This window comes from Gracilinanus agilis, chromosome 1 (genome assembly GCF_016433145.1).
Source record: "Gracilinanus agilis isolate LMUSP501 chromosome 1, AgileGrace, whole genome shotgun sequence".
Taxonomy (NCBI): Eukaryota; Metazoa; Chordata; class Mammalia; order Didelphimorphia; family Didelphidae; genus Gracilinanus; species Gracilinanus agilis.
Window position 1 is genome coordinate 93,207,637 of NC_058130.1, and position 16,164 is coordinate 93,223,800.

Below are 16,164 nucleotides of genomic sequence, written 5' to 3' on the forward strand. Positions count from 1 at the left end.
AAAGCATTGCCTGTGTGTGTGTGTGTGTGTGTGTGTGTGTGTGTGTGTGTGTGTGTGAGCGTCTCATGTTTAAGACTCCTAACTCTGGCCTTGTCCCCAGGGCGAGGTTGGGGCTTCTGGAGACAAAGGGGAGCCGGGACGACCAGGGCCTCCAGGACCCATGGGCCCCCGAGGGAGAGATGTAAGACGGCGGGAATGATAGTAGGGGGTGACCGATGGGTGGGTCAAAGGGGAGGAGATAACTAGGAATTGGAGAATGGCAATGTTGGTGAGGGAGGCTGGTTGGAAAAGTATAATGACTACAATGGGGTCAGCAGTGAGGGTGAGAGGAACATGATCAAGGAGGAATAATTTGCTGTCTTCTCCACAGGGCGGAACTGGAGAGAAGGGGGATGAAGGCCCTGTGGTGAGATGTCCCCCCAACCTGGCTCTCCCGCCTTCCCATTTCTAGGGCTCCCTATTCAGTGATGATCGCTGACCCTTCAAACCTTAACTATTGATACAAAATAGGCCAGTCTTAGGACTGGGGAAAACTTTGCCTGGGTTGCCTTGCCCTTTCTCCTGCCTGTAGCTAAGCAAGCACAGGATGGGAAGGGGGCTCCCTGTCCCACCTCCACAAATTCTGAGCCCCCTTCTCAGACAGAAGCATGAGCCCCAAAGTCTGCTGCCTCCTGAGTCTTTCTCGAGATCAGTGTTTCTGTTCATTTTTGTGTTTGCCTCCTTCTACATCTGTGTCTCTGATTTTTCTCTCCTGTCTCTCTCGATGGGTCAGTCTCTACATTTGTCTCTCTCTGTTTCTATAACTCTGTGTTTTTGTTTCCAGGGTGAGACAGGACTGCCTGGAAAGCCTGGAGACCGGGGTCTTCGGGTAAGTAGGGCTTTCTCTCACCCTCCATGTTTTCCCCAGCATGGCAGGCCAAGGAGTATAGCAAGAATCAAGCAGTTCAGCCAGGAATTTGAGATCTTAAAAAAGGAGGGCTGGATTCTCTTGGGGGTTGAAGATGGGAGAGGGAACTTTGCTCTTGGGGTGTGTGTCTATGAACTTTGGGTCTTGGTGGGGAGATCACTAAGTCCTGTGTTTATATCTGTTCAGGGGGTCCCCGGCATTCGGGGCCCACCTGGTGAGAAGGGAGACCAGGGTGATCCCGGAGAGGATGGACAAAATGTAAGTCTCCCATCAAAGCCTCCCACGCTTATCATCATCTGTTCCATCATGTTCCTCACCTTCTAAAATTCCCCTTTTGTTCCCCTATGACCTCTTTCCCACTCCTCTGTTTACTCTCTTGACTCCTGACCCTTCCAACCAGGGCAGTCCAGGACTAACGGGTCCCAAAGGTGACCGTGGAGAACCGGTGAGTGACCCTCTCCTGGTGTATATGGGAATTAGAATTTGAAATTTGGAGTAGGGAGTTGGGTTCCTGTCAGTGATGAGCTGTTTATAAAGGGGACTGAAGAATGTCCAGAAGGGAATTGAAGGAAGAGTTGGGACCATATCTAGCAGTCAAGGTGAAGGAACTCGGGCAATGCCCAGCCCTGTGAGGGGTAATCCTTTTCCCTGACCTCTCTGATCTCAATTTACTACTTCCACAGGGGCCACCAGGACCCCCTGGGAGATTGGTAAGTTGGGAGTCTATATTTCCTCTACATCCCTGCTTTATGGCCCTCTGGTATGCCCTCCCTATGTGTTTTTTTTTTAATTAAAATGAGCAAATTTTAATTAGCAAAATTTTAATTTCAAATTAAATTAACAAAAAATTTAAGTTCAATTCGTAAACATTTATTTTCTCTTCCTCCCATCTGTTAGTGGTCCACCTAGTCTGGAAAGCAATTTACAATTATGCCCCCAAAGTGAATAAACTGCTTGTCCTTTGATCCATCAATACCTCCCTAGATTTCCCCAGGCATCCTATGTGTGTCCCTATGTCTTCCTGTATCCCCCAAGGTCCCTTCTATATTAATGACACCTCTTATTTCCCCTCCTATATCCTATTCTGTATCCTGGGTCCCTCCCATGCCTGTCCCATCTTCTACCCACTGCCCCCTTCCTTGCCTGTAGGTGGATTCAGGGCCTGGAATTCCAGGGACTGGAGAGAAAGGAACAAAGGTACTAGAGCCTGGATGTGTGTGTGTGTGTGTGGGGGGTCTGGGAGGAAACTGGGGGGCCGTGCCCATAAGCATCAAGGAGGGGTTTCCCCCTTCCTCCAGCAGCTGCTCCTCCCTGGCTGGTTGTGGGGCTGACAGCCCCAGCTGGACAACCCCCATACTAAAGCTTCTCTCATTCTAGGGGGAGGCCGGTGACCCTGGAGAGGATGGGGCTCGGGGCCCCAAGGGTGATGCTGGACCCCCAGGATCTCCTGGGGAGAGGGTCTGTATCAGGTGGATCCTTTGGGGAGGTGGGGGGAGGGTGGGTTTTATTGGGTCTCCTTGGAAAGCTCCCCAGACTATCTCCTGATCTGATAGAAAGGCATGTAGTCAATCGCTTGGTCACCAAGCATCTGTTAAGCATTTACTGTGCCAGGCACTGGGATAAATGCTGGAAATGCAAAGTAAAGCAAGAACAGGGTTCCTGGCCTCAAGGAACTTAGACCAAACTGGAGAAGACACCATGTGAATGCCCATATACGTACACAATTGCTTGTAGGCATGAGCAGGCATGGAAGGAGGCCTCCTGTGGGAGGTGGGGTTTGAGCTGGCTCTGGAGGGAAACCAAAGAAGGCAGGATTTGGAGGGGAAGATGCTCCACATTCCAAGAGATAGGGAACATGGCCCAGGGACTGCAGAGTTAAGGGGGGGGGGAGGAGGTGGCCAGGGAAGATTTGCCAGAGGAAGTGAGATTTGGGAGCTCAGAAGAGGATCACAGCTTTTGCCCTTCCTCCTCACAGGGGACTGAAGGATTACGAGGGCCCCCTGGACCCCGGGTGAGTGCATCCTCCTCATCCCTGTCATTCTGCCTTTATCTACCCCTTTCTTGACTTTCATGCCTCCTGACCAGTCCCTCATGTTTGCTTTGTTCAGGGAGAACCAGGTGACCGAGGCCCAGCTGGAGAGAAGGTGAGGAGGACCAAGAAGGAGTCCATGTCCCATCCCTCCCTGTGCTGGATGCAAGGGGATGGTGGTGAAGATGGCCTCTTGGGGCCTCCATTCCCCAGCCTTGTTGGGGGGGCGGGGAGTGGAGAGAGAGGGTGCTCCTGCTCATCTGCCCACTCTTTAGGGGAAGGGTCAGGGATGCCTGTTTGGGGTGAGTTGTCCCACGTGGCTCTTTTCCCTTCCCAGGGTGAGCGGGGAACCCCTGGGTCTGATGGTCGGAATGGACTGGATGGGAAGCCAGGAGCAGTAGGACCCCCTGGCCTGAGGGTGAGTCTGGGAGTCAAGGAGGTGGCCTTCTAGCCCCATTTAACAAGGCGTTCTGAGCTTGGCCCTCTCCTTCAGAGCGCCGGCTCCATTTGGCTCTCGACATGTTTTACGGAGAAAATGGGAGGGATGGTGTCCAAGATGGCCCAGAGGCCTGGAGTCCATTTTCCCCATTTCAGACATCCCAGACGCAGGGTCTCCTCTCTGAGTGTTCTCCTCATCCTCACCTTTCCCTGATAACAGGCACCCCCACCATCCCCACCTAGTGACCATTGGTCACATGATACAAGGACACACTGACCCCGTTGTCTCTGGGCACAAGTGACCCTGGAAACCCCCCGACTTTCCTCCCTTTCTCTACCCAGGGTGACACTGGCAAAACTGGGGAGCCTGGAAGAGATGTGAGTTTATCTCGAGGGGCAGAATACTGCCTATGGCTTTGCCCCCACTGTGTGCTTGGGTCAGTTTAGGAGCTGTGTGTGTGTGTGTGTGTGTGTGTGTGTGTGTGTGAGATGGCCTCAGCTTTCCTCCTGGGGGAAGCCTTAGCCCCATCCTTGGGTGAGGGTGTCCTTTGGGGGTTTGGGAAAGGGGATGTTCCATACTTAGGTCTGCCACACCAACAGACAGGGACTATTTCAGGGACTCCCAGGTTTGAGAGGAGAACATGGACCCCCTGGACCTGCTGGGCTTCCTGGAGTGACTGTAAGTCTTGCTGGCCTGAGGCTTCTTCCTCATCCTCTCTTCTTGTTCCATCCAGTACTGGATTCCTTCCCTTCCCCCTCACCTAAGTCGGGCTATTTATTTTAAAAAATCCTTTCCTTCCATCTTAGATGCAATACTGTGCACTGGCTCCAAGGCAGAAGATAGGAGTTGACTTTTCCAGGGTCACACATCTAGGAAGTGTCTGAGGCCAGATTTGAATCCAGGGCCTCCCATCTCTGGCCCTGGCTTTCAGTCCACAGAGCCACCTAGCTGCCCCCTAATCTTGGAATTTTTTTTTTTGAAACCCTTACCTTCCATCTTGGAGTCAGTACTGTGTATTGGCTCCAGGGCAGAAGAGTGTAAGGTGGGCAATGGGGGTCAAGTGACTTGCCCAGGGTCACACAGCTGGGAAGTGTCTGAGGCCAGATTTGAACCTAGGACCTCCCGTCTCTAGGCTTGGCTCTCAATCCACTGAGCTACCCAGCTGCCCCCTTGGAATTTTTTTTTAAACCCTTACCTTCTGTTTTAGAATCAATACTGTGTATTGGTTCTAAGGCAGAAGAGTGGTAAGAGCTAGGCAATGGGGGTCAAGTGATTTGCCCAGGGTCACACAGCTAGGAATTGTCTAAGGCCAGAATTGTACCCAGGACCTCCCATCTCTGGGCCTGGCTCTCAATCCACAGAGCCACCCAACTACCCCCAAACCTTGGGATTTTTAAACCGAGTGGGGTGATTGTTAAAAGTTATAACTCTGATCTTGACTCCTGAGGGACTCCTGACCTTAATCTCCAATGTTTTCTGACTCTGTTCTGATAGGGGAAGCCTGGAGATGATGGCAAACCAGGGCTGAATGGGAAAAATGTGAGTCTGGAGTGGGATTGGAAGGGGGCTCCCTGGCCCCCAAATGGTCCATAATCACATACATTTGGACAGTCCTACTGGACACGTGGGGAGATGGACACATGTGGTCACACTCAATCATTCCACATCAGTGTGTTCTATGATAACACAACTTTAGGTACCTGGGGATGGGGAGCTAATATTCTGCATTGATGGTGTATCTTCTTTCCCCACTCAGGGAGAGCCTGGAGACCCTGGAGAAGACGGGAGGAAGGTAAAGAGCCTCCCACTCCCAGAACCTGGAACCCCCCCCCCCATAATTCCCCTTCTCCCAACCCCCATTCTCACTCAGTGGGGGCTGGGCCTGGGACAAGTGGTCTGAGGTGTCTGTCTCTGTTAGGGTGACAAGGGCGAAGCTGGATCCCCTGGAAGAGATGTGAGTTGCCCCTCCTTTGAGGTTCCTCCTGGCACGTGATCCTTGCCCCACACCTCCAGGCTCTCAATATAGGAGCCCTTGGTCTCCCCATAACCCCGGCTGCTTCTGCCCCCGTCCTGGGATATAGAGTCCCGGGAATAGAGCCTTTCAGAGTCCATCATTTCTCGGGTTGGGGGAGAGAGTGGTTGTGAGGGGGGAGTCCTGGAGGACAGAAAGGACTACCAGTGATACGTACTTTGTTCTTTCCAGGGTCGGGATGGTTCCAAAGGTGAACGTGGAGATGTAGGCACCCCAGGACTACAGGGACCCCCAGGACTCCCTGGCCCAGTTGGTCCCCCAGGCCAGGTACTCTCTCTCCCTCCACTGCCTACATGTAGGAACATTCCAGGCATCAGGGAGAAGATGGACCACCCAGGGAAACTGAGTCTCGAGAGGAGATTCAGGATCCTGGCCCCCTCCCTAAGACCCAAAGTCTCTTTTTCTGGTGGGGATGGGGGCAGGAGTCCCCATACCCTCTAAGATTCAGTTTCTCCATCTATCTTAGGGGTTTCCAGGTGTATCTGGGAGTCCAGGACCCAAGGTAAATTGACTTGGGAAAGGATGAGAAAGACCCCTTCCCTCCTTTCCCTTCTTCCCCCCCAGCTCTCTGGTGGTTGAATTGACACCCCTCTTCCCCCTCCCAACCTTATTCTCAGGGTGACCGAGGAGAAGCAGGAGCCAGAGGTGAACAGGTGAAAAGCCCCCTTCCTTCCCTGAGTCTGTCCCAGGTCCGGCCTCTTGGCTTGGCTCCTTCCTCTCATGAACCCTCCTGAGTTCTCCTGCCTGGCGCCCCATCTCCCACGAGAAACTGCGCCCATGCAGGCGGAATGTGGCAAAGCTGTCTACATGTTCTCACATCAGACAGAGACGCAGCCACGCAGCCCCTGGACCCCATGCATTCCGGGTGCACACCAGCTCCTCCTGCTTGCTTGCACAGCCTGCCATCCACGTGCCCCCATGTGTACACGCATTCCCTTCTTCCTGGGGCCCTTGTGGACTTCTGTGGGTTCCCTCTCAGCTACAGAGGAAAGTGGGAGGAGAGATGGATGGCTGGGAGTAAAAGACATTAAAGGGAGGTCTCCCAGCATCTGGGGGCCGGCGGCACTTAGAACAGCCAGCACTGCTGGGAACCTCTCACAGCAGGAGGAGGAGCATGGAGAAAGAGGGAGCCTACAGGGAACCTGGGGGGACCATCACCATGCTGTTTCCCCCTTAGGGGCTCCCTGGCGAGCGTGGCTTGAAAGGGGAATCGGGCTCTGTGACGGTGAGTGAGACACTGAAGGGGAGCTGTGAGGGTGTGTGTGGGGGTGATGATTTATAGGGAGCCTGGGAAGGTGGGATGACATGGGGGCATAACCCTGAATCTTCCGTGTCCCCCCAGAACCTAGAACAATCCCTGGAGTCCCTTGGCATCAAGGTAAGATACAGGGTAGTGTGAAAATTGAGAGGGGAAGGATAGACAGAGCCTCTGGGATGGACAGAGCGGTGGATGTCCGGAGGAGGGAGCAGCAGGTAGAGGACAGGGTGCTTTAGTAGGGTGATCAGCACTCCATAGCCCTGCGAACAGGTGAGATAGGAGAGAAGATGTTACCTCACAGGGTCCTCTGGTGAGAGAAGAGGGTCTCCGACGTGGACATGCGTGTGGTGGCTGGGCATTTGCTATTTAACCCCTGAGGGGTCTCAGATCTTTTCCAATTCCCTTCACCCCTTCCAAGGTGTCTACCCTTCGACAAATTGTGCGAGAGGGCTCAGAGGACTTCTATGGCTTCCCTGACCGTTTCCGAGGTCAGAAAGGGGAGCCTGGAGAGCGTGGCCCAATGGGCAAGGAGGCAAGTGGGAGAGTCAGGGATGATGGGAGGGGGCTGTATGGTGTAGTGGTAAGACCATTGACTTTAGAGTTCTGACTAGAGTCTGAATTCTAGTTCTGTGTGGCCTTGAGCAAATGATTTTTCTTGGCCTCTGCTCCTCACCTATAAAATGAAAAGATTGGCAGTGATGGGCAAACTTTTTTTTTTTTTTAACATTTTTTAACCCTTAATTTCTGTGTATTGGCTCCTAGGTGGAAGAGTGGTAAGGGTGGGCAATGGGGGTCAAGTGACTTGCCCAGGGTCACACAGCTGGGAAGTGTCTGAGGCCAGATTTGAACCTAGGATCTCCTGTCTCTAGGCCTGACTCTCAATCCACTGAGCTACCCAGCTGCCCCTAGGCAAACTTTTTAAAGAGGGGGCCAAAGGAAAGGAAATGCTCATCTGTCAGTCTTTCTAAGGCAACTCTTTCAAAGTTTCATTGTATTGTATCTTACTCATCATGTTCATCAGATTAGGAGTAATGTTGGGTGGCCGGATAGAACATTTCAGGGGGCCACATCTGGCCCACGGGCCGTAGTTTGCCCATCACTGGATTAGAGGATTTCTAAAGTTCTTTCCAATGCTAGATTGATGGTCCACCGTCACAAGGGACTAGTGATTTGGGCTCTTCCAAGGAATGTGGCAAAGTGTAGCCGCAGCTAAGTCACTGGGAAGTTAGTTGTATTAGATCTTCTTAGCAGGGGTTCTGGGAACAGGGATACTTTGGGGACTCATGGAATCATCCTCCCGTATTAGGGGCCTGTCGGCTTGACTGGAGAACGAGGCTCGAAGGGGGACAGAGGAGACACGGGCCCCCAAGGACCTCCAGGCCAGGCTCTTATAGAGAGAGGAGCTTCTGGTCCCCCCGGTCAGCCTGGGGAACCAGGCAAACCTGGTATCCCTGGGCTCCCAGGCCGAGCAGGAGAGCTGGGTGAGGCTGGACGGCCGGGGGAGAGGGTGAGTATGAAGGACAAAGAATAGGGAGGTGATGAGTATGGAGGAAACAAGAACAGGGGCAGGAGGGAGATGTGCGATGGGGAAGAGTTCATCCCCTGACACAGCTCCATCCCAATATTGCTTTGCAAGGTCATGGGAGTGGGGAATGAGAGGGGGGAGAATGAGGGAATCACTGGGGAGAGGGAGGCAAGCATGATTGCATGGATGCTATGGAGAGGCTGAAGGAGGGCTGAGAAAAGGGGCAGGAGGGATGGGGAAGGGCTAATCCTTGACACACTCCCCACAATATGATTTACTTTTTCAGGGTGAGCGTGGAGAGAAAGGAGATCGTGGAGAACAAGTGAGTAGGTTGGAATGTCTTGGGAATCCAAGTGGCCTTAGTTTCCCCTTCCTAGGACACTCCTGCAATGGGAAGAGGGAGGGGATGCAGGATTGACTCCTTTTCATCTCATCTACAGGGCAGAGATGGGTTACCAGGGCCTCCTGGACCCCCTGGGCCAAAGGTGAGGCATCCCCTAGCTGTCTTCTGACATCTTCCTAGTCCTGCTGACCCCCACCTAAGAGGCCTCCATTTAGAAGAAAGATTCTTAGACTTTCCCCTTGACCCCTGGGGTGGAGTGGTCAGAGGACCTGGGTTCCACTCCCGTTCTGCTGTGTCTGGCCTTGGGCTTTCTCTGGTGGGCTTATGCATAAGATGAAGGGGTTCTACTAGATGAGCTCCCAGATCCCTTCCAGTGCTCAGTCCTCTTCACAGCCTCTTACAGTAATGCTATCATTATCAGTGCCCCAAGGACAGAATTTCCCTGCCAGTATGTGTCCTGGGCCACTGCTGCCGGTCACCATCCACATGGTACCCCAACCCAGACTCCTTATAGTACTGTGGACAGAAATGCAGCTTATTTATTAATCAGGTCAAGTAGTCTCTTCATTGGGGCATGGCTGATACTCCCTTATTTCCTCACTCTCCAGGTTGACATGGAAGGGACACTTTCTGGAATCTCTGGAGAGCCCGGTCCCCCCGGGCTCAGAGGAGCTAAGGTCAGGCTGGCCAGAAGCGGTCTCTCATTCCCCTACACAGTTGGGATTTTTTGGTTGTTGTTTGGGGTTTTTTGGTTGTTGTTTGGGGTTTTTTTATTCCTTGCTTTCTATCTTTGTAACAACTCTAAAACAGAGGGATAAGGGCTAGGGAATGGGGTTAGGTGATTTATCCAGGGTCTCACAGCTAAGAAGTGTCTGAGGCCAGATTTGAACCAGGTCTGGTGCTCTATTCGTTGAGCTACCTAGATGTTCCTTCCCTTGTACCATTTTAATGCTGCCTTTCCTAAACTATTTACTGGGGATATAAGAGAACCTGGGCCCAAGCCCTGTTCCCTTCCCTTCCATGGGAGAAAAATGCAGCTTTCTGGTGCTCCCTACCCCAGCATGATATAGTGGAAAGAATACTTGGGAGACCTGGGTTCAAATCTTAGATCCTCCATTTACTATGTGTCATCATGGTTAGGATATTTCATCTCTCTAGGCCTCAATTTTCCTCATCTGTAAAAAGGGATGATAATGCTTACACATAGGGGAAAATACTTTGTAAAACTTAAAAGTACAAATTGGTATTTGTGCTATTTTTATATTCTGAATTTAAGCATTCCCTGAAATAAGCATTCTTGTGTGAATATTAAAAGAATAAAACCATGAATCTTCATTTTATACTATTTGCTTCTTAAAAGAAGTAAACAGTAAATTCAGTGTGTAACTTACAAAACTGGCCTGTTTTTCCATGCCTCCTCCTGAACCTCTTTCTGCTCTCCTTTGTGCATTTAAATGTTTCAGACTCTCTCTGTCTTTGGCATCCCTGTTGCCATCTCCCTCCCTCAGAAAGAGAGGAGGGACATTTTCTCATAACAAGTAAGGAAATCTATACAGTGGCCATGTTCAAAAATGTCTATTTCCTTCTGCATCTCAAGGTACAATTGAAATGAAAACTCTTCTTCCTCCCTTTTCCTCCTTTTCTTCTTCCTTTTTATACTTCCTTTGTCCTCTTCCTCCTTCTCTTCGCCTCTACTTGTCCTGGGGTTGATGATGAATTGGGTGGGCAGTTGGGAAAGCCTGAAGGGAGATGGGAGAGGGTGGGTTCCAGGTCATCCAGATGTCTGATACACAGTTTTCTTTCCCCATTAGGGTGAACCAGGCAGAGACGGTGAACGAGGCCCCAAAGGAGACAAGGTGAGAACCACCCCAGAGTCCCCTCACAAAGGGGCTTCTCTGGTTCCTTGGCATGTCTTGAGAGACTATAGAAAAATCTGCCGAGCCTGTGATCCCTCCCCTCCCACGAGGGGTCTAGCCTTCCTGGTCACCACAGGGCTCACCAGTGCTAATTACAGATCAATGTGAATAAATAAATACCTTGGGCATGTGCCCTGGATGGAGCTAAGGCGGCCAAGGTTTAGTCCCTGATTCTGAATTGCAGGGAGAGCACGGAGCCAAGGGCGATCGTGGAGAGGTTGGAGAGAAGGGCCGAGATGGCAGCCCGGTGAGCATTCCCCGCATCCTCTGGGCATTGGGCTCCATGGCTGGGAGGCTGTATGTGAGGGGAGCTTTGCCTGGGCCTTCCTAGGGGTGCAAGGTTGGCATAATGTAGGGCCCCAGCACTGCGCATGTACGTGGGGCATACACTGCACGTGTGCACGGGACTGTGTATGGACTCTTCAGGGTTAATATTGTTCTCTCCAGGGCCCTTCTGGAGAGCGGGGACCGCCAGGGCTAGAAGGAAAGCCGGTGAGTGGGGACTGGGTGAAAAGGGGGTGGATCAGGTCACAGTTCCAGGGTCACAATGACCTCATAAGGGAGGAATGGGCGAATAATTCTGTTGCTCTGCCAAACTCTACGTGCATCTCCATCATCAAGCTTTGGGTCAAGCAAGGTGGATGTAGGGGAGTCAGCTCAGAATACTTTCCAAGGGGCCGTAGTACTCAGCCTTCATTGTTAGGCAATTAGGGGTACAGACAAGGAGATGGAAGAAAGTGACCAGGGGAGGGTTATATTATATATCCTTTGATTATAAATCACAGAATCATCGATCATAGATTTAAAGTTAGGAGAGACTTACCATCCTCAGGACCAAGCTGAGGCCTACTGAGTTAAATGAATGATTCAGGTAGGAGGCTAGTCGGCGCCTTAGGCAGGACTAGAGCCCAAGTGTTCTTGACTCCTGGGTCCAGTGCTGCACCCACCACCCCTTAGACCAGTGATGGGCAAACTTTTTAAAGAGGGGGCCAAAGGGAAGGAAATGCTCATCTGTCAGTCTGTTTTTATGGCCACTCTTTCAAAGTTTCATTGTATTGTATCCTACTCATTGTATTTGTCAGATTAGGAATACTGTTGAGTGGCCAGATAGAACATTTCAGGGGGCCGCATCTGGCCTGTGGGCCATAGTTTGCCCATCACTGCCTTAGAGGGAAGGTCTAGGGACTGCTTCCACCCTTAGCCTTGACTTGCCAGATCTTTCTCACAATTCCAAACATCCATGGCTACAGCCATGGTTGGCTTCCACTGAAAGGTCATAGGTCAGTCTCCCTCAGCCTTTATGGACTCTTAGAACTCTCTGAAGAAACCCTCTCATCTTACCTTTCTCCATATAGGGTCCTCAGGGTGCAAGAGGAGCTCCAGGTCCAGCAGTGAGTAACCCCCCACCCCCCCTTCTACCTGATCTTCACTTTCCAGAGGACCCTCCTCCCTCACCTTTAGGGGACTCCCCTGTTCTGCTCTGGGGACCAATTACTCCCTCATGCCCCTTGGGAACCTTTCTGTTACTGTTTCCCCAAGGAACCCCTTTGCTCCCCACTTCCAGGCCACCCTCTCTGTTTCTAGTCCCTGGGAACCTTGTTCACCCATCTCTTCTTTCTCTTGACTGGTCCCCCGCCCCTCTTCTTGGGGCTCTCCTTTCACTCTGAGATCTTCCTGGTCTTGTAAAACAGGATATCTCAGTTTCCCCATCTGTTTTGTTCAGGCAGTACTATGGGAGGGGAAGGCTGTGAGGGTATTGGCTTTAGATCTTTCTCATTAGGCTCCTTCCTTCTTCCTAGGGCAACCAGGGGGACCCTGGACCACATGGTGTCCCGGTGAGTGAGGGAGGTGTAATGCCAATGGGGCAATGGCATAGAAGGTGTTTTTTTTTTCTTTCTCCTTATGACAAATGGGAAGGGAGGGAGAGGAGGAGAGGAGGTCTGCGATGGTGACGGGGGGTTGCCCAGAAACCATCAGAATTATCAGGTTGGGGTTGCAGGGATAGAACGGATGGCACAGATGAGTAGCATTTCCTGGTCGGGAGGTGGCACTTACCCACCTCTAGTCCCAGTGTGGGCCCTGGCTCTTAGCTACCAAATGCTTCTCCTCCTCTGAGACAATACTGCCTGCTCTGTGTCCTGGGCCCTGGGCGGAGGTAATGCCATAATTCGGCTCCAAGCTCACTCTGCCCCAGGAACCTCTAGGGAGGCCACCTGGGGCTGCTTGACCAGAGCTTGTAAAGGGGCTCGAAACCCTGGGATGGTTTGGGAGGGAGCCGGGATTGTCACGAGGGACCTGAGAAATGGGCCGTGCTGGGCAAGGTGCCTCTCCTGCCTGTGCCACATGTCCTGAGAAGCAACTGAATGGAAGAGAATGAAGAGAAATACACTAGAAGTCAGGCCTGGCTTGTCCTGACTCCACCATTTATTCTGACCCCTTACTTTGAACCTTCTCCCTAGGGACTTGCTGGCCCTCCGGGACCTCAGGGTCCATCTGGCTTGAAGGTCAGTGAAAAGTGTTTCTGCAATTATTTGTGACTCATTCATCCGGGTTATATGATGTAGGGGACCTGGCGGGGAAGGGCATCAAACTGGCAGAGGAGATGGAAAAGAATCTGGGGTGGCAGGAGCGGGGAACATACCTGTTAGTAGTTTATGCAAAGAAAACATCAAGCAGGTGACAGCCTATATTTGAAAAGATGTAGAGATTGATCCTCTGGGGTATTGGAAAACTTGGGGAGAGAAAGAGTCTGGACTGTGGGAGTCTCACATTAGTTTTTCAGTTTCATGGGATTACTTGGCTTGTTTTCAGGGGGAGCCTGGTGAGCCTGGACCACCTGGGCGGGTGAGTGACTCCTACCTTTAGGGGGTCATAGGGGTTGGTCATCTAGGGTCAGTGTAGGGGAGTCGTGTATATGGGGACATGAAAGGGTCATTTCTTTTTACACATTTTGCCCATATTCACTATTTGAATCTTGATCTAGCTTTTGGGGAAGAGGGGGTAATGAGGTGGGGAGAAATCTTTTGATAAAATTTTGTGTGTGTGTGTGTGTGTGTGTGTGAGAGAGAGAGAGAGAGAGAGACAGAGAGAGACAGAGAGAGAGAGAGAGAGAGAGAGAGAGAGAGAGAGAGAGAGAGAGAATAGAGAGGGGGACAGAGAGGGAGAGACAGAGAGAGAGCACATGTGTGTAGTATGTCTTTGTATGAAATCTATGATAGACCTACAAAATATACCAGCCCTTACTTTGTTAAATGAAAAAAATAAACAAAAGAAAATACCACAAAATTCCATGGATCTGCCTTATTCCAGTTCTGCTTCAGATCACTGTTAGATATTCAACATTTTTGTATCATGGAAATAAAAATGAAAAATATATTTCCATAAGGTGAAAATTAAAGAAATTGTCATAGTAAAAAAAAGTAGGGGACTGGTGTTACTGTTTTCTCCTGATCTTGTCTCCTGATGAATGGAGGTGAGGTCTCCCATTAGTAACCCAGACTCTGTGGGATGGAGGGAACTCTGGGGTGGGGGAGATAATTCCCTCTGACCAGCCTCAGTTTCTTTGTCCATGTCTGTCTTCATTGTAGGGCCTGCCTGGTCCCCCGGGGGTTGTGGGTCTTCCTGGCCCCCCAGGTTCCTCTGGCCTCGTGGTGAGTGGCTATGTCTTCTTTGGGTTGGGGGGTGGCACTCTTAGTCTGTCTCCCAGCTTCCTGGACTTTGTCTAACTTCCAGCCCTGTGTCTTCTCTCCAGTCTACACGCATTGTATCTCCCATATCTGTCCTGTTCTCACTGCCTTCACATCTCCTCCTCTCTTCCTTCCCATCATGTTTGATGTATTCCTTTCTCCACCCTTCAGGGTCCCCAGGGTGCACCGGGTTTGCCAGGCCAAGTGGTAAGTCCTTGAGCCAGGAAGGGGAATAGGGTGGCTGGAGGTGAATGGGGAAAGAGCTGGTAACAGATAGAGGTTTATGCCATCTTTCATCGTAGGGGGAGACAGGGAAGCCTGGAGTGACGGGCCGGGATGGCAAAGATGGAGAAAGGGGAGCTCCTGGTGTCCCGGTATGTTTGAGAGCTAGAAGGAGGAAGATCATGGGGAGAAGGAAGAGGGGTGAGAGGGATGGACAGGGTTAGGGACAGAGTGTTGTGGGGGAGTGAAAGGGATGAGGGAGTCGGGACAGATGGGCAGGGTAGAGGTCAAATTCTCTAATGTTCTTCTGGGGCAGGGACCACCTGGCCTGTCCGGCCCTGTTGGACCCAAAGGGGAGCCTGGAGCTACAGGACTCCCAGGACAGGTAACTACGACGACAACATGACCCCACCCCCTGCCCTTCATCTCTCCCCCTGCACTCACTCCCTCTGCCCGATGTCATATCTCTAAGCCCCAACCATCCAAACCACCCCAGGGTTCTGGGCATGTCTTCTTGGTTTTGAAAAGAACTCTAAATCAAGGGTCAGAAGCCTCAGGTTCAAGTTCCGAATCTGTCAGTAACTAGCCCTGTCCTAGGCAAGTCGCCTACCCCTTGGGGCCTCAGTTTTTTCCTTTGTAAAATGAGAATGAGCAAACATCGCATGAGCTGCTGTTATGAGGAGCAAAAGAGAAAAATAAACTGTGCTTGAGAGACTCAAATTTGGGGTCAGGGGAGGTGGTTCCAAATCTAGGCATGTGTGGCCTTAAATCACATCTCTGCTGGCCTCAGTTTCCCCATATGTATAAGGGAGAATTTCTTTCCTAATTTAAACCTCATGATCACAACAACAATATTAACAAAAATTCTGTGACACTAAGGCTACTCCATTAGTTTCTGTTCTTGTGTAGGGCAGGGTTTTCTTCCCATTTTATAGGAAGCTTAAAGAAGCAAAAATTAGTCCTCTCCCTGCCTGCCCCCCTCCCCCAAATACATGCCTCTGATGTGGGGACAGCACTGAAGCTAAAGAGCTAATACAGTGGGTCATTGTGTCTCTCTTCCTTCCCAGGCTGTGGTTGGGCCTCCTGGTATGAAGGGTGAGAAGGTAAGTGAGTTGAGTCCAAGGCCCAGGGAAGGAATGGGACAAAGACTTGGGGTCAGGTGAAAAGTTCTGGGAGGTGAGTGAATCTGGGTCCCCAGAGCCTCCTCTTCTCTGTTCCTGATTCCCATCTCCTCATTCTCAGGGAGCCCCTGGAGGCCTTGCTGGAGACCTGGTGGGAGAACCTGTGAGTGTCTCTTCGGTACCTGGGATTTCCATAACCTGTAGTCAGTGCCCTCTGAAACACCTTGGAGAACCATCATAACCCTTGAGATCACCCCTAGAATGATCTCCTGGCCCCCTGATCAGGCTCTCTCCCAGGATATCTGTGCTGACCCCTTCGATTCCCCCAAGAATGGCAATCTGTGGCCTCCCATGCCCACCCCAGAGGACCCATTGGAACCTTCCCCCTCATTACTCCCCTGATCAATGGCTGACCTCTGCCATGGACCCCCATTCCCTGATCCCATCTCTGCAGGGATCTAAAGGAGACCGAGGACTTCCTGGGCCTCGAGGAGAGAAGGTGAGGCCTGGACCCCTCTCTTTGAGTTCACTAATCCATGGTGGGAGGGAGGGGGAGCTGGAGTACCTAGCTCTGGAGAGAAAGGGGAGCCCATGTTTGGTTGAGGCCCCCCACTTCCTTTCTTCCTTCTGCAGGGTGAGGCTGGACAACCTGGAGAACCTGGAGACCCTGGAGAAGATGTAAGTTG

General features: G+C 51.5%; 1 protein-coding gene across 1 annotated transcript in view; it reads left to right on the plus strand.

Moving 5' to 3' along the window:
- Positions 1-16,164, plus strand: part of COL7A1 (collagen type VII alpha 1 chain) — a 49,668-nt gene that overhangs the window by 23,814 nt on the left and 9,690 nt on the right. Inside the window, exons 50-89 of the mRNA XM_044676881.1 lie at positions 101-181; positions 371-406; positions 824-868; positions 1,094-1,165; positions 1,308-1,352; positions 1,591-1,617; positions 2,057-2,104; positions 2,285-2,365; positions 2,883-2,918; positions 3,016-3,051; positions 3,274-3,354; positions 3,717-3,752; positions 3,991-4,053; positions 4,870-4,914; positions 5,132-5,167; positions 5,294-5,329; positions 5,579-5,674; positions 5,874-5,909; positions 6,025-6,060; positions 6,585-6,632; positions 6,750-6,785; positions 7,084-7,197; positions 7,972-8,172; positions 8,477-8,512; positions 8,631-8,675; positions 9,142-9,210; positions 10,345-10,389; positions 10,634-10,696; positions 10,897-10,941; positions 12,249-12,284; positions 12,909-12,953; positions 13,261-13,293; positions 14,037-14,099; positions 14,307-14,342; positions 14,438-14,509; positions 14,674-14,742; positions 15,425-15,460; positions 15,600-15,641; positions 15,933-15,977; positions 16,112-16,156. Coding sequence (XP_044532816.1) covers positions 101-181; positions 371-406; positions 824-868; positions 1,094-1,165; positions 1,308-1,352; positions 1,591-1,617; positions 2,057-2,104; positions 2,285-2,365; positions 2,883-2,918; positions 3,016-3,051; positions 3,274-3,354; positions 3,717-3,752; positions 3,991-4,053; positions 4,870-4,914; positions 5,132-5,167; positions 5,294-5,329; positions 5,579-5,674; positions 5,874-5,909; positions 6,025-6,060; positions 6,585-6,632; positions 6,750-6,785; positions 7,084-7,197; positions 7,972-8,172; positions 8,477-8,512; positions 8,631-8,675; positions 9,142-9,210; positions 10,345-10,389; positions 10,634-10,696; positions 10,897-10,941; positions 12,249-12,284; positions 12,909-12,953; positions 13,261-13,293; positions 14,037-14,099; positions 14,307-14,342; positions 14,438-14,509; positions 14,674-14,742; positions 15,425-15,460; positions 15,600-15,641; positions 15,933-15,977; positions 16,112-16,156 — 2,196 coding nt within the window. The remainder of the gene's footprint in view (positions 1-100; positions 182-370; positions 407-823; positions 869-1,093; positions 1,166-1,307; positions 1,353-1,590; positions 1,618-2,056; positions 2,105-2,284; positions 2,366-2,882; positions 2,919-3,015; positions 3,052-3,273; positions 3,355-3,716; positions 3,753-3,990; positions 4,054-4,869; positions 4,915-5,131; positions 5,168-5,293; positions 5,330-5,578; positions 5,675-5,873; positions 5,910-6,024; positions 6,061-6,584; positions 6,633-6,749; positions 6,786-7,083; positions 7,198-7,971; positions 8,173-8,476; positions 8,513-8,630; positions 8,676-9,141; positions 9,211-10,344; positions 10,390-10,633; positions 10,697-10,896; positions 10,942-12,248; positions 12,285-12,908; positions 12,954-13,260; positions 13,294-14,036; positions 14,100-14,306; positions 14,343-14,437; positions 14,510-14,673; positions 14,743-15,424; positions 15,461-15,599; positions 15,642-15,932; positions 15,978-16,111; positions 16,157-16,164) is intronic.